Source organism: Hyperoodon ampullatus (assembly GCF_949752795.1).
Source record: "Hyperoodon ampullatus genome assembly, chromosome: 15".
Lineage (NCBI taxonomy): Eukaryota > Metazoa > Chordata > Mammalia > Artiodactyla > Ziphiidae > Hyperoodon > Hyperoodon ampullatus.
In genome coordinates this window covers 43,196,127-43,211,950 of record NC_136928.1, presented here as the reverse complement: position 1 = coordinate 43,211,950, position 15,824 = coordinate 43,196,127, and the positions used below count along the sequence as shown (strand labels likewise).

Sequence of the window (15,824 nt, the reverse complement as noted above, 5' to 3'; positions counted from 1 at the left end):
CTCCCAACCCAATTCTTGATGGGCCTCTGTCCCCACTAGAGCTGTCCTGGGATTGGTGAGAAGCCAAGGGCATGCAACAGCTACTCTGAGCATTGCTGGCTGGAGGGGCAGGTGGTGAGAGGCCCAAGATACTGATTCCAGTAGGAGCTGTTGGACAGCCCACGGCGTCCACTGCATATAATCAGGAGGTTAGAATGACCTTGATCCATAGGCCTTTTAACTCAGAACTTCCAGTTCATCACCAGAGTTCTTAACATGGATCATTAATCCACAACCGAGAGAGGTTTAAAAATAGTAATACTGAGCCTCAGTCACCCTGAGAAACAAGCAGGACATATGTTACCCGATTATACACATGAAATCAGGTAAGGGGTGAAGCCGTTAGGGCCAGTGCTATTTAGTAGCAGGAGAACCTCAACCAGCTATGTGGATTCCTGAGCCAGGGCTGCTACTGACCTTAACCACTGCTCACTGTGAAACAGGCCCACTGTCCTGTGAGGCGTGGTTGGTCTTCCAGTGCCTTTTGGAAGGACCCCTACCAGCCTGCTCCAGAGATGACATCAGCATTTCCAAGAAGGCAGCCTTCTCCTGTCCCTCCACCAAGGGTGTTTCTTATTTGGAGCGTGGAGCAACAGGATGAGGTCATTCGAAGTCACTCAGCTTCTCCACATCTAATGTAGTTGAAGGGCTTTATCGAAACGTGAATATTGGTTTCTGTTCAGCCCAGGCAGAACTCCTGGGGGGGATCAAGAAGAAATGCATGCATTCCAGATTTATTTTTAGTGGTCTGAGTGAGGTTGTGGAAAAGGCACCTGAAGAGAATTTCAGCCCACTTCCTACCCAAAAGCACTGTGTAGAAAATGGCCCCAAAAGATGCTTTCTGATGGCCTGCCTGGGAGCACCCGTCTCCAGGCTGCTGTGCCAACCGCTGCTGGCACAGCCCTTGAGATAGTACTGACAGCAGCTCCCTGTGGGGCGCAAACACCCATTCAAAGCAGCATCCGCCAAACTGTGAACAGGCCAACACCAGGAGACATAAGCGAACCCGTCCCCAGGAGATACGAGGGGACTCTTGATTACTAAAAAAGGCTTAGATGTCACCTTTCCAGTGCAGGGCCCCCTTGGCCTTTGCAGTCATGGGAGCCTACCACGATCCCTGGCTCTGTGCTGAGCACCAGGAAGGGCTCTCCTACTCGAGTGGAGCTGATAAAACCTTTTCAGTAGTAACAAGAGAGAGAGTGTGAAGTCAGGCTGCCAGAAGTCCTCCCGTTCAGAAGGGACACGCAGGCTGCTGAAAGAGCCAAACGAAACAAAAAACAATAGACCTTTTAAAAAAGCAACAGACCTTTAATTGGTGGCAAGATCCCTGGTTTGTTTTTTGAAATTGAAATCAAAATGTTCACTACACCACCTGGGTTTGACTCCGGAGCACTTGGCAAAGTTGGTTTTTGTCACTTGACAAAAGCATGATGTCCAGCACTGCAAAATGACTGTTTGGTCTGCCTTTTCAGCGTGTTCGTGTGGCGATGCCTGGAAGTGCCAGAGTCCTCTTACTTTATTGCTGCTGCTGCCGCCAGCCACCGCGGAGGCAGTGATGAAGTGCCTCCTGGCCGCCAGCTGCTGGGAAAGGCCTACGACACCGCAGGCCGTACAAGCTCCAAGTGCTAGTGAAGTGGTGTGACTGCGCCCATCGCCTGGAATCTCCAAAACCGTCAGGCCAAAAAGGAAGGTCAGTTCTAACAAGTTAAGACTGCTTGCCTCTGTTCCTGAGACTAAAAACTATACGTACTAACTACAATGACAAAGAAATCCTGACAATGTAGCCCACTGACAAAATTTAAAGCCTCAGTTACCCTAACCAATATGTAGCTTTTGATTTGCATCAAAACTTTTACAAAAGATGTTTTGCTAGTATGTTTCTATATACTTTAAAAATGTTCATTTTTACAAATAAGGAAGTTGAACAGGACAGCTTAAGTTAGATTCACTGAACTAGAAATATTGATAGCCTCTGTTCTCCACATTTAGCTTTCAAAACCAAATGAGCCATGTATAAACAAGTTGAGACACTTAATTTTTTAACGTTTCATTTGCAGAGTTTTATATCCACTAAGTGCCTTTGAAAGCTTCCAGGTGTGTGGGCTGCTGTCTCCCCTCCTACAGATTGTCTCCTTTCTACATATGGTGCTAAAACGTCAAAACTGAGGAGGGCTACAGGACCCTCAGCAGACTCCTGGTCTGTCACCCAGGTCAGGTATTTAGGTCAAGGCTTCCTAAATGAAAGACATCAGTTACCTGCTTGGGAAACAGTGGCTATTTGAAGTTGAGCAGCAAAGAATATTAAATTCAGGAGTCAGGGTGGGTGGGTAGAACCGGTTTTCATCATATTGAGTGCCAAACCCACAACATCCAAAACACTTCAAATAAGACAAACTTCTACTACAGAAGGGGGAAAAAAAAAAAAAAAAAAAAAGCTCAAGTAGGTCCAGGAAGGTGAGCCGATTTATCTCGTTAAACCTAAAATGGTGATAACTGAGGTGACCTGAGGCTGCCCTGGGTTTACCACTCCCAGAGTGCGGTAGACTTGGCCCCAGTGATTTGTGTCACGTGAACTACATAGGTCAAGTCTGGATTTTTAAGAACTCTCTGCGAAACAAATTCCTAAGCCCAAATAATATTTGACAACTCACGATTATAAAAAATCATCTAGTTTAGAGTTCCTCAGAGTTGGCTGGATGACAGACTGTGACTTGGCCAGCAACACCAGAAGGCATCCTAAACCACCTCCATCGTACTTGACACCTGGCCGACCGCTGACAACGGTAAGGGCTGACGGCACGCTCAGGAAGGCAGGCTGGTGAGGGATTGGGACTCTGAGCACATATACTGGTTAGTCCTTCTAGTCAGTGAACTAAAAAATTCTGGATCTTGAGTCACTGGCTATTTGCAGTTGTCAGTTTACAGGAAAGGTGAAACGAAGCATTTTCAATTAAATAGATTAACAAACATTTACCACAGAAGTGCTTCAGCATTCTAAATGGATTAGATCACTCATTAAGCTATTTTTATATGCCAATTTATTAATGCCTTACATTAATCCACTGATAGGTTGTTGGGCCCACAGTTAGAGTCCCTATGCAGCCCTAATTCTGTGTTCTGTAACCATGTGACTGGTGATGCTGAGTGATAACCATGTCTGCCTATATTGTACCACTGACCTTTCATACTGATCGGATCCTGCATTGAATAACCACGTGAAAAACAATAAATTGATCAATGAGGATATGGACACTATATTTAAAAAGCAATAGTGTCTGTGTGTCAAGAAAAGTCCTTAAATCTGATTTATAAACATTTATATGGTATGATTTTACATATGTTCATAAATCCTGCACTGTATTCTGTGTTAAAATATTGGTGCATGTATTTTCAATTATCAAAGAAGTATAAAAAAATATTTAAAAACATTTTGGTATGTGTCAAATAAATAAATTGTTCTTTTTGTTTTCAAAATAAATGTGGCTGTACTCTGAGCTTAAAACCTTTCTGAAAGTACAAGCCACCGCACACTCGTGGAAGTGAAGTCTACCATTTTGATCTGCAGCACATTTCAGGAAACCAAAATACCAAACATATTTTAAGTCTATAAGCTTTATTGATACTTCGCTTTTACAGTTCACAATGCATTCCACAGATTTAGTTCAGTACAGCTTAAACCACAATTGTATAAATCGTCATTTTATAATTTCTTGCATAACAATGTTTGATATTTGCAAACAACACTTTTGGAAGCATTAGATTCAGTCCAGGGTTTGTGACAAAATTAACTACAGTAAGACTGTGTGATGAAGTTTATGTTGAGGAGTTCTATTGGCATGGCATCGTTTCATGTTGAAAACAGATGGCAGTGCTCCTAGAAATATATGTTCTTTTTCTAGCTTATGTGCTTTGGAACTACACACATGAAACCAACGACTGAAATATCAAGCACTGTGGGGCAGCTGGAAAGGTAGAAGGGTAAGCTTTGTGAAACACTATATATAGATAGATAGATATATAATCTATATTTACTTATATTGGCAATTAATATAACAGTAAAATTCACAATACACCTAGAACATACCAGCAAGGTGAGCCTTTTCACTCCTGCTTTGGTGGTATGATCTCGTCTAAACATTTCATTTCAGAAAATCTGCATCAATCTACACAGACCATACACAGTGCACAAACTGTGAAAAGGGTTATTTTTTCAGCTCCACTTTCTCTGCAATTCCTCAAATACAGCAAGACTACCTGCAACAAAGTATAATATACAGCTTCCTCAGATCTTTTTTTATTCACCAGTGCCTCATACAGGAAAAACAAATATGATTACTGTTTAAATCCATACATAGCAGCTTACAACACTTAAGATGATGAACACAGGGCAGTCAAGACAGGTCATTTTCCCTCAGATACTGTGTTGCTAAAATAAAGATCTGTGAAACTGCAATGTCAAGGCTTCATTCTTCCCTGACCCTCCCCCCCATGGAATCAAATGAATATCCCCTTTAAACGCCTATTGTTACTTATTTCAGGTTTTTTCATTCCGCTTTGCGCTTCAATCCAGGGATTTTTGCTTGGATTCTACAAATGAAAAGGAGGGGGAAAAGGTTAATGTAAATATTTTGAAATTTTAATATTTTGTTTTCTTCTTAAAATGCCTATCCTTCAAGAATTACTTGTACATTGCTCAGCTTATACAAGAAATAAAATCCTAAGGCTGTCAAACTATGAGCTATAATTTTGCCACCCTGGCCTTACAAATTAGACTTAAATAAAGCCTTAAATACATATAAGTACACATAGAAATTAATGATCCAAATGTTAGAAAAAAAATCTTTCAGCAACTCTGTCACACTTTAGGTCTGATTGAAATTGACTACTCATTGTGTCTTAAATATGAGACTACTGCACTGTTGTCAAAGCCAGTACACCTATCCTTAGTGTTAAAAAAAGATTTTAAATACTTACTTAGCCATAGCATCTTTAACATTCTTATTTGCAAGTCCTAGATAATGATCTATTTGCACCTGAAAGAGAGGTAGAAAGAAGTTATTAGAAAATTACTGTTGCTAAAGATCTTATTAAACATATTAAAGGCTTAAGAAACCAAATTTCTCATTTTTATAAGGCTTTGGAAACTGGCACTGATCCATTTCTAAGTTCCATATATGAGAGTGTGCTCTGTATTCTGAAGTCTGCAGTTAAATTACCTGATGCCGTTCATAAATAACAGGAACACTGAAGAGTGAAATCAGAGCTGAAAAAGGAAATACACAACCTTTAAAACAGACTGGTATGATTTAGGGAACAAACACTACAAAGCCATCAAACTGGCAGCACTCTTAAGATAGAAGTGTTCCTAATGAGGAAGACAAGGATCTCCTGGATGCACCTGCTGGGGGGGAGCCATCACAGGGCAATGAAGTAACCAAGGGAGGCTGCAGGAACCATTCCTGGCTTCAAATCACATCACGCAGACTTTATAAAATACAGGGATCCCTGGTCTTGGTTAATTAGTTAGATCTATGACTGCACCATCAAATAAGGCCACCCTTGATCTGGTTTATCACTGTTAGTTGGAGTAGTCTTCAGGAAGTAAAGTGACATTTCCATAAACAGTATCAGTATTAGCAATTTATTTAAAGAGATCACAATCTCTAACCTATATCCTCTATTTTTCCTATAATATAAGGATATTCTCCACTAAAATGTCTTTAAGCTCCTTGCACACCATCTTGGTTTTTTTTGGCTGTGCTGTGTGGCATGTGAGATCTTAGTTCCCTGACCAGGGATTGAACCCGCACCCCCTGCAGTGGAAGCACAAAGTCTTAACCACTGGACCACCAGGGATAGTCCCCCATCTTTTTTTTTTTTTTTTTTTTTTTTTTTTTTGCGGTAGGCGGGCCTCTCACTGTTGTGGCCTCTCCCCTTGCGGAGCACAGGCTCCGGAGCACAGGCTCAGCGGCCACGGCTCACGGGCCCAGCCGCTCCGCGGCATGTGGGATCCTCCCAGACCGGGGCACGAACCCGCGTCCCCTGCATCGGCAGGCGGACTCTCAACCACTGCGCCACCAGGGAAGCCCCCCCATCTTTTTTTTTAAAGTAATTTTTCATTCCAATGGTTTTGGAGACTTACCCAAGATCAGTAGCGTGAGACCATTGAACAAGGCACCAACGTAGGTAAATACCCACATCAACACTGCAAACTGTAAGAAAATAACATTAGCCACTTAAAAACATTAGCCACTTAAATTCAAGTTTCTTTTTTTTTTTAAAGATTTTTTTTTGATGTGGACCATCTTTAAAGTCTTTATTGAATTTGTTACAATATTGCTTGTTTTATTTTTTTTTTTTGGCCAGGAGGCATGTGGGATCTTAGCTCCACCGCCCAGGTATCGAACCACCCGCACCCCCTGCATTGGTAGGCAAAGTCTTAACCACTGGACCGCCAGGGAAGTCCCCAAGTAAGTTTCTTAAGCCTTCAAATAAAAGCAACCCATCTAAATGCCAAACTAATAGCGGCATACTCCTTGGAGACTTGGTAAAATAATATGGGTATTTCACTTCTAAGTTGCCAGTCTCCATTCAGGAATTTCTGAATCTAATTAAAACAATTAATAGACTCAATTCATTTTTCTCTGGACTACACTACCAAATAGTTGATTCTGTTTTCTCTGAGATCAGAAAACATACCAAAGGTACACCACCTATAGCACTTAGCTTCTAAATGGGAAGACTGGAAAGCTATCATGAGGATTAGCTATTAAAATTGATTTTAAAGTACTAACAAACAAGTTAAGTGATTCAAGATCTGTATGAGCTGAATAATTCAGACATTAAAATATCATACATCTGAATAAGCAATAATGGTGCAGGAAGACTTATTATCAGGGAGACTAGGTTTCAGGTACCAAAAATATCAGCTCTAGCATTATTATTAAGGATCAGAGGCACTGTCTCTCCAGTGATACATGTTTTAACAGCCAACGAGGACCCCTTGGAATGAGGACGACTCTAACTTTTATACCTATTAATAAAATTGACCGTTATTATTCTTTTAGCCACTGCCTTCTTTATTTATTTAGCAAACACTAACCCAGTTCTTACCATATTAGTGCCAGGCACTGTTTTAAATGCTTTACAAATACAAACTCATTTATTCCTCCTAATCACTTTATAAGGTAGGCACTGCTATCATTACCATAGCAGATGCAGACACTAAAAACATAGAGTGTAGTAACTTGCCCAAGTTGAGGTAATACTTCACTCATATCATATTTCACTGTCCCCTCCAGGGGACTGCGGACTGCAGTGAACTGACTAAACTCTCCTATTTTAGTAATCTGGTCTCAAAATCTGGTATTTTTTTTTTAATCATTAAATACAGCAGTTTGGGAAAGGCCTTGTTTCCAGAAAGTGATTTCATTTTGAGAAGTCCTTTATTTCCTCTCCATACTTTAGTTTACTCATGAATGGTTGAAAAAGAGGATTTCAAAGTTTTCTTCCAGTTCTTGGTGATATCATATAGTAAAAACTCAATGCCATGTTCAGAGCAGTTCTTGAAGACTTATAAACACAAAGTCCGGATTTTATTAAACATTCAGCAGGAGCAGTTCCTTTGCTTCCTATTAAGAACCTTCATGTGTCTGGCAATCTCTCTGCCATATTTAGTAGGTCACAAACACCACCACAATGCCACCATCTACAACAACTATTTAGGTACCAATAACAAAGTATATAAGAAAAGAAGGAGAGGAGAGAGGAGTTAGCACGTCCATCATCTAAAGCAGGGATCAGCAAACTTTTTCTGTAAAGAAAGACAGTAAGATAATAAACATTTTCGGTTTTGTGGGCCACAAGGGATCTCTGTCGCATATTCTTTGAATTTTATCCTTTAAAAACATAAAAACTATTCCTAGCTCCCAGGCTGTACAAAAACAGGCCATAGGCCAGACAGACAGTAGTTTGCTAACCCTTATCTAAAGCATATCTTTGTCCATGTGTTCATTCACTCAACAAAATCTGATTGAATGCCTACTATGAGCTGGGTGCTGAGCAGTAATTAAAGTATTCAGACTCTAGTAATTATATTTACTGCAGGTTAGGAAGACACTTTGGATTCCTGCAGCAACTGTCAGTTCTACAAAGAGCAACACTCTGCTTACCCCTATAACTGAATTTAATGTTCAAGTGAGCAAATATCAAGCCTTCTTAACACTCATCAATTGAAAATCAAAAATTAAATGCTGCCCTGGTCTTTGCAACCACTATGAAACCACTGATAGAACGGTTTGAAGCATGACTCCAGTTAGCAAGCCTTTTCCCTCTCACATAGTTTTAGACTCCTATTGCAAAAGCTAAATATAACTGCTGCACTTGAGCAAGTTTACCATAGAGCAACAGAGCTATTTTCATCCATCACCATCCACAAGTCGACACGGAAGAGTCGACCTTCTACATTTTAGAAGAAATTGCTTTAGCAATAAAGACATCCTTACCATGACAAATTCAGAAACTAACACACAAGCTAGAAATAAGTCCTAATTTGGTCATTAAGTCACCGACAAGGCTGCACTCCAAAGCCACAAAGAAACCCAAGACCTCACACCTAGGTGATCTAAGGGGCTCAAATATCACTAGACTTGCCTCTTGGAGGACACTCTTTCTAAAAACCAGACTATCCAGACACAAAGAGAGGAACGGAGGGAGGCTTCAAAGGTCTATGGGGCCAGGCAGGTGACATAAAAACATGAGGGAGACTTGGTAAGGACTGAGGCAGATATGTGCATTCTCCCTCTCAAGGAGCACACACAATCCAGCTCCACAGACTGTTGGCCAGCAAGTATTCCAGGCTAATGTTGCCAAATTTTCCCATTTAAAGAGAGAGACCAGAAATTCACATTTTTATGGGCTATCACAGAATTTTAAAATGTTGCAGCTAAGTTTGGAGAAAATTTAACACTTCAGGGGCCCAAAACGAAAATATTGGGTAAGGGTTTCCAGAGAACACACCATCAGGAGAGAAAGGAGTTAAGAACCAGCATCTAGCAACTGCACAATTACTAAAACTGTCAATAACAACAGCAGCTAACAAATTTTTGAACATATATTAGGTCAGTTAATCTCATCATAACCCCAAAAGTTAAATACTGTTATTATCCCCATAGAAGAGAAAACCAAGACACAGAAAGATTAAGCAAGTTGCCAGACTAGAGGTGACAGTGATCTCAGGTTTATCTGACTCCAGAATCTCTGCTCTGCTATACAGTAAAACCATTTACAGAGTAATCATTTATTAATGGTCATGAATGTGCATGCTATTACAGACAGGCAGGGAAAAGGTCAATAAACACTTTAAATCTACAAATTCTATGCTCTTCTATGGCAAATTCTTGGCAGCATTGCAGCCAATGCATATTAACTGTGGAAGTCAAAGGCTCATCTCTCTCGAGGCACTAATGAGACTGGAGGAAAGAGGGGCAAAGTACAATGGAGTCTAGTGCATACTTACCAGAAGAGGGCAAGGGCCATGTCGTGTTTGTCTTGTGTGCGGGGGAAAGGGGATTCAGTTTACGTGCGTATCACACACATATCTCATTGAAAAGCTCTGCAGATTCTTTTATTAGATGATGTCTCCGTGGGGTGGGGAGGCATTTTTTAAGGAAAATGGGAGGCGGGTGTTTAACAGAATTTCAGAAATTACTTCAGCAATTCTGACATTTTCAAACTTTTTCTGAAGTTTTAAACGCTGAAAATCATTTGACTTTTGACATCTTCAGCCTCATTCATTAGTATCACATTTTCCCCAGCCCATTTCCTGTCTAATTTTTCTGTGGGCCAAAGAAACCAGAAAGGAAACTGTCAAAATGTGTATGTTAATTAATGCCTAGGAGCCTGAGGGCTAGATTTTAATGTTCTTTTGGGTCAGCTATTTCTGGAATTCAGGACTTGTTTGCTCACTTTCAGATTTCAGACTGAATTCTGGAACATTATGGTTACCGGATGATCAGACAACCATAGCTAAAAATTTTCTTATAATTTTAACATATATTTTCACTGCAAGTCACAGAACTACTGTCATAAAGAGTCCAGTCTTTATCACCCAAAGCCATATGATGGAAAAATAAGAACCTCTGCCGAAAACACCTAGTCTTAGTATCTAGTAAATAAAAGTATTAGACTTTTTCTTGGGATTTGAGATTTCAAAAGGCAGAACCCCGTAATAAAGATGAGCCTTACTCAAGAAGTCCCAAAGCTGAGCCCAGTGGAGACTGTCACATGCTTTTCTTTTATAATAAAAGGGGTGCAGAAGTAAGCGTAGGGGGAAAACTATAGCCTAGGGTTTACAGCTTAAAGACATAACTTTTAAAAACTGTTCTCCAAGCAGTGTCCTTAGAAAAATTAAATCACAATTTCAGGGGATGGGACCCCCAGCCCTTCCTCTTCCCAAGTATTATTCTATAGCTCCCCAGTGGTTCCAATGTGCAGCCAAGACTGAGAACCATTGTTTTAAAACAAGAGCCCCTTTCAAAGACAGCTTACACAGAAGGTCAATCACAGAAATGGAATTAAACCTTAACTCGGTGGTTTAAATTTGTTCAACTATCTTATACTAGTTTTCTGGTGGTAATGGGTTATTTAAACACAGTTGACGAGTATCACTAGATTAAAGAAACTTATCCGGGCTCTTCTGGACTTCTCAGAGACTAATAAAGTGATATACACTAGGCTCCTCAAGAAAAGGACACATATACAGCTTTCACAGCTTAATTTTACTAGAGAACACTCCTCCTTTACTTCCCTTTCCATTCATTCTCCTCCCCTTACCTTATGTCTGGCATGCAACATAACAAACCCACTTTAAAACAAATCCTGAGGATTGATCACAACATTTGCCTGTGGTAAAATTTTATACTACTGTTTGAAATAAATCCTACTGAATGGAATTAGAAATATTTTTTCAGTGATTTTGCCCATAATATTTGACTAGAATTAATCTTTTGGGAAATGGATTGTTGCTCAATCTATGGACAGTTGAAATCTTTTCTAGGATTTAGAAGCTTGCAGGTAACTGCAAAAAATCAAAACAAATGGAACAATTACAGTTGACCTTTGAACACAAGAGTCTGAACTACCAGGTCCACTTGTCAGCATATTTTTTTTCAATAGTAAATACTACAGTACTACACAATCCACAGTTGGGTGAACCCGTGAATATGGAACGAGGGATACCAGAGGAACCACAGATACAGGGGAGCCTTGGATGAGGAGGAACCGGGGATATGGAGAGTCAACTATAAACTGTACATGGATTTTCAACTGTGAGGAGGGTCAGTGCTCCTAATCCCCACATTGTTTAAGGGTCAACTGTACACAAGAATTTAAAAGGAGAAATCTGCAGAACATGTCTTATTTTTATTTGTCCAAGTCAACCACCAAAAAGACATCTAGACCAGGCACAAATGATTAACCACCACCTCACATCAAATCTTTTCCAACAGGCCTGATGAACCTTGGGGTTTGGTTATTTCTTTACAATAACGTATAGAATAGCCTCTCTCTCACAGCACCAAAAAAATGATAATAAGCAAAGAGAAGAAAAATTTCATATGCTAAGAATAGTGGCTCTATATTTTTTAACTTCTGAGGAAGAAGGTTTCAAATAGAAGTAGCGGTGATTATGACCCAGAATCTCGCAATGTAGATTATATAAATTTGAGGGCATGAAATACTTATAAAGACAGTGAGTTATAGAGAAACCTCTTTCAAATTTTAAAAAGCTATTATTTTAAAAAAGCCACAGAGCTTGATACAATGTCAATTTTCTAAATGAAAAAAGATTTATAAATGAGACTAATTCCCACTGCATTTTCTTGAAATCAGGGTGGTTTCCGTTTTCCTAGCTATGAACCATATGATAAAAGTAATCCCAATCAAAAGCTGGATCCTATAAATTTTTTTAAAACTCTGTTATTTAACAAGATCACAAATTCATCTGGAAACTGGAGAGACTGGGGCTATTTATTAGCAAGCTTTCCAAATTTAAAATCTGAATATATGGAAATAAAATCAGTTTAACAGAGCAAACTGATTTTTCCTTTACATTGAAAAAGGGAAAGAAAAAAAAAACTGCAAAAACCATTTTTGCTTGCTTTAGGGAGGAAGGATATGATTCTCCTGCCAACTGCTGTAGCCAAAAGGCAAAAAGTAGCAGAGTTAGAGGGAAAATAGTTTTCTTTTTAAAAATGCTCTCTATATGAACAAAAACTATGGGGGATAAGAGTGGCAAATGCTCAAGGAACTCTCTCTAGAAAAAGAATACTATTAAGTCATTTTGAAAAGAGACAAGTGTTGTTTCAGCTTTTTCCAATTAAGACATATTAAGCAAGTATCCTGTGTTTCTATAGTACCCTTAATTCAGTGAAAAGAAACAAATGAAATCTATACTACTCACACACAATGACATAAGGTTTAAAAGTCCCCCCATGAAGAATCACAAAGAACCACAAAGTTTATCTAGGAAGACCCTTCGTGTATATTATCAGAGGGTTTTGCACTGGGAGAATAAGACTAACACCCTACCTTATTCTTTGCCTCAACAGATTTTGAGACCTAAATGCAAAATTCATTCTAAGTGTTAATATGTTGAAACAACTGTTATTTATTTGGAGCCCTGAATGAATTGCCATCTGGAGAAGTCACCAAGCAGCTTTCCTTGAGCTCTGGGCTTGCCAAAAACACTACTCGGGAAAACCATTCAAAAGAACTTAATAAAAAAATAAGTTTTAAACTTAATAAAAAACTAAGTTTTTTAAAACTTAGTTTAAACTTAATAAAAAAAATAAGTTTTATTTTTCTCTTTTCTAATCCTTAAGGAGAAAAAGTAGTAAACTACACTTCTAATGCAACTTTTTTTCCCCAATATTAAGAAATAAAGAATGTTTTAAAAATATAAGAAAAACTCATAAAAATAAAGCATTCCAGAAAGTAGTAACCTATCTCGTTATGTGCCACTTCCCATTACTTTCAAATTAGCAAAATCACTCAAGGCAAGAATTTACCCAGTTGTTTCTCTCATTTATGCTAGCTTCCTCATAATAACACAATTGTTTAAAAAACAAAAACAAAAAAACAAAAAACCCAAGGTAATTTTCAAAAGAAATTTTAAAAATGAGATTTAACAGCAAAAGGAAATTATCTCATAAATGTAATTTATTAATAAAATTTCCTCATATTCTATTTTCAAATACCTGTGCAAATCAGATTTTAAAGGCTTTCTAAAGTATTTAATCAGTCCTCCTCTAACATTTTCTCACTTCCTTCGCCTTTGCAAATATTTCCACACCTACATAACTGTCTACACAGAGGACTGTGTATAGATGACAATAAACTCTGAAAGAACAAATAAGTTTTCAACTGATTAAAGACAAGGGGAAACTTTAAATTGTAATTTGTAAAAACTGGAATACAATGAATCATTCCCAGATCAATTTGTTTTCTTTTTAAACAGGTATCTTCAAGAATGCCTCTTCTCTCAAGAAAAATGTTAAATTAGACATACATAGCTACCTTCACTGCTATACGCTGCAAACATGATGACTTTTAGTTTATTTTTGTTGCAGTTTTTATTAAGTCTATGAAAACAGTGACTCCTCAATCAAGTTTCATGATGCCTTTGTTTGAAGTCAGCCCCACCAACAATTTGTGACTGCCAAATTCAGAGATGGCCCTTTGCTGTTTGAAGCTCTGTTATCACTATTTACAGTGTTTCTTCTCAATCAACCCCTACCCGCACAACCCTCATCTTAAACTGCACTAGTACCTTCCCCTCAATAATTTTTCAAACATGTTCTACCCGAGCACTCAAGCTATATATTGTGAATACCACTTCAATAAACAGGAGCTGGTTTCTTCTAGGACCCATGTGTACAAGGTTCTATTTGATTTACTCCCAAATATTATTTGTCCCCTCTTGAAACTAATCAAACATCCCAAATGACATAACTATGATCTTTTTATTTACAGACTGACATCAGATTATTTCAAAGCACTACTACAGAATAAGTCACTAAATGCAAGCAATCTACACAAGAGATAATAATAAAAGTGAACTAAATTATTTACCATTAATATTATTAGTAACGGACGTTCCAAGCCTTAATAAACTGAGAGAAGCAAACAGCTGAAAATAATGTCCATTTACTGGCCTATTAAAGCTAAGATATTTGTCAAAAGCATTTTAAGCATTTAAACCTATTCTGACCAGTTCAGAAATTGTTTCACGGAATCTAAAGACCCAATCATCCAATTGCTATGACATCCTTGGTTTGCACAGTAAATTGCAAACTTGTACATATCTATTGGAAAAGAGAAATTATGGTAATTACTACCACAGTACATTTCTACCCAGGCTTAGACTGGAAACAAGTCCGTCTTAAGTCACAGGCAATAATACACACAACACAAACGGCAGGTTCCACATAAAGGAAAAGCACTAAAGTCCCAGTGCTTGGGGTTCACATTACATGACGAGTTTAGTGCTCGCTTTAAATCAGTCTGAACTTTGGGGAGCTTACCTGCAAGGTGAGACTCTAACAGCTGCTATGTAGCAAGATCCAAAAACTAAAGAAAATTCCGAAGTTTACCAACTGGTGATTAGTTGAAGTGTTTCAGAATATGAAAGTTTTTCCAGAATAAAGATCCCAAGAAAGTATAAAAAATATGAAATAGCTTATATGTATGAATGAATCACACACAAGCTAAGAAATTAAGTGCTAGACTCTAAAAGTCAAGCAGATGAAATCATATCTGGTAATAACTCTATTAGATAATCTTTATTCTTACAGTCAAAACTCTCTTTAATCTTCTCACTTTTAATCCTTATGATTTCCAAAAGTATGAATTTATAACATTTTCCTTTAAAAAGGAATTGTCTTTCCTCCATCTTAAATATTTGATCAGATTCTGAATTTTGGAACCCAAGTTTACAGTAATGAATTCATTACATCTTTATCATTTACTTTAATATAGAAAATAGAATTTTACTCTCTTAACTCTGATATTAAATTCTGGGTATGCCAAAAAATGGAAAGCAAGTAAACTTACCTTCAGAGAATCAACTAAATCATCAACTAAGAAGAGGCGTCTGAGTTCTTTTATCGTGCAGTTCACATGGCCAAGAGCAGAATTACTGTACTTCTGAACCAACTCCTCAGATATAGCAACTTCAGATTCCAAATACGCCCTAGAAAACAAAACACATCATAACTGTCACTGACTGGATGATTTTCCTTGGATGTCTGTCAATCAGCAATTATATATCTGTAAAAGGGGACATTAGTAAAATATTTTACGATGGAAGCCTACTCTTTCCAAATTAAGCACAATGTAAAAACTCACCAAGCATGGGGTATTTCATTGATAACGCGGGTATAGAAAACAAGCATACGCTTTGAAATCAGACCTATCTGAGCTTGAATCTTAAGCTCTACCACTTACCTGGCTGTGTAACGTTTTGAAAGTAATTTAGTCATCCCTCTAACCTCAGTTTCCTCACTTATACAATGGAGATTATCGAGATTTCAATGAGTAATGTGCTTAACACAATCAGGCACAAAGAAGCACTCAATAAGTGGTAGTTATTATTATGGATTTGGTTTTTTCAGGAGGACATAATGTTATCTCATCAAGTTTTCCTATAACAAAAAACTTCTACTCATTTCCAAATACTATACTCTCTCAGCCTAATCTCTAGGGGAAACTATCCAATAAGTCAAGCC

The 15,824-nt window shown here is 38.3% G+C and overlaps 2 protein-coding genes across 7 annotated transcripts in view; one reads left to right on the top strand and one right to left on the bottom strand.

Annotated features, from left to right (window-relative positions):
• Window positions 1–1,843, top strand: part of EML6 (EMAP like 6) — a gene marked incomplete at its 5' end in the record, with an annotated part of 331,290 nt that extends 329,447 nt beyond the window's left edge. For all 3 annotated transcript variants that reach the window (XM_079720647.1, XM_079720646.1, XM_079720645.1), the window contains one exon: window positions 1,512–1,843. In XM_079720647.1, coding sequence (XP_079576773.1) covers window positions 1,512–1,668 — 157 coding nt within the window. In that variant the 3' untranslated portion in view covers window positions 1,669–1,843. The remainder of the gene's footprint in view (window positions 1–1,511) is intronic.
• Window positions 1,844–4,583: 2,740 nt separating this feature from the next.
• The window catches only part of RTN4 (reticulon 4), a gene marked incomplete at both ends in the record, with an annotated part of 66,943 nt that continues 55,702 nt past the window's right edge, over window positions 4,584–15,824 (bottom strand). For all 4 annotated transcript variants that reach the window (XM_079721271.1, XM_079721272.1, XM_079721273.1 and 1 more), the window contains 5 exons: window positions 4,584–4,626; window positions 5,014–5,072; window positions 5,256–5,302; window positions 6,182–6,251; window positions 15,151–15,289. In XM_079721271.1, the coding sequence (XP_079577397.1) occupies window positions 4,584–4,626; window positions 5,014–5,072; window positions 5,256–5,302; window positions 6,182–6,251; window positions 15,151–15,289 (358 nt within the window). The remainder of the gene's footprint in view (window positions 4,627–5,013; window positions 5,073–5,255; window positions 5,303–6,181; window positions 6,252–15,150; window positions 15,290–15,824) is intronic.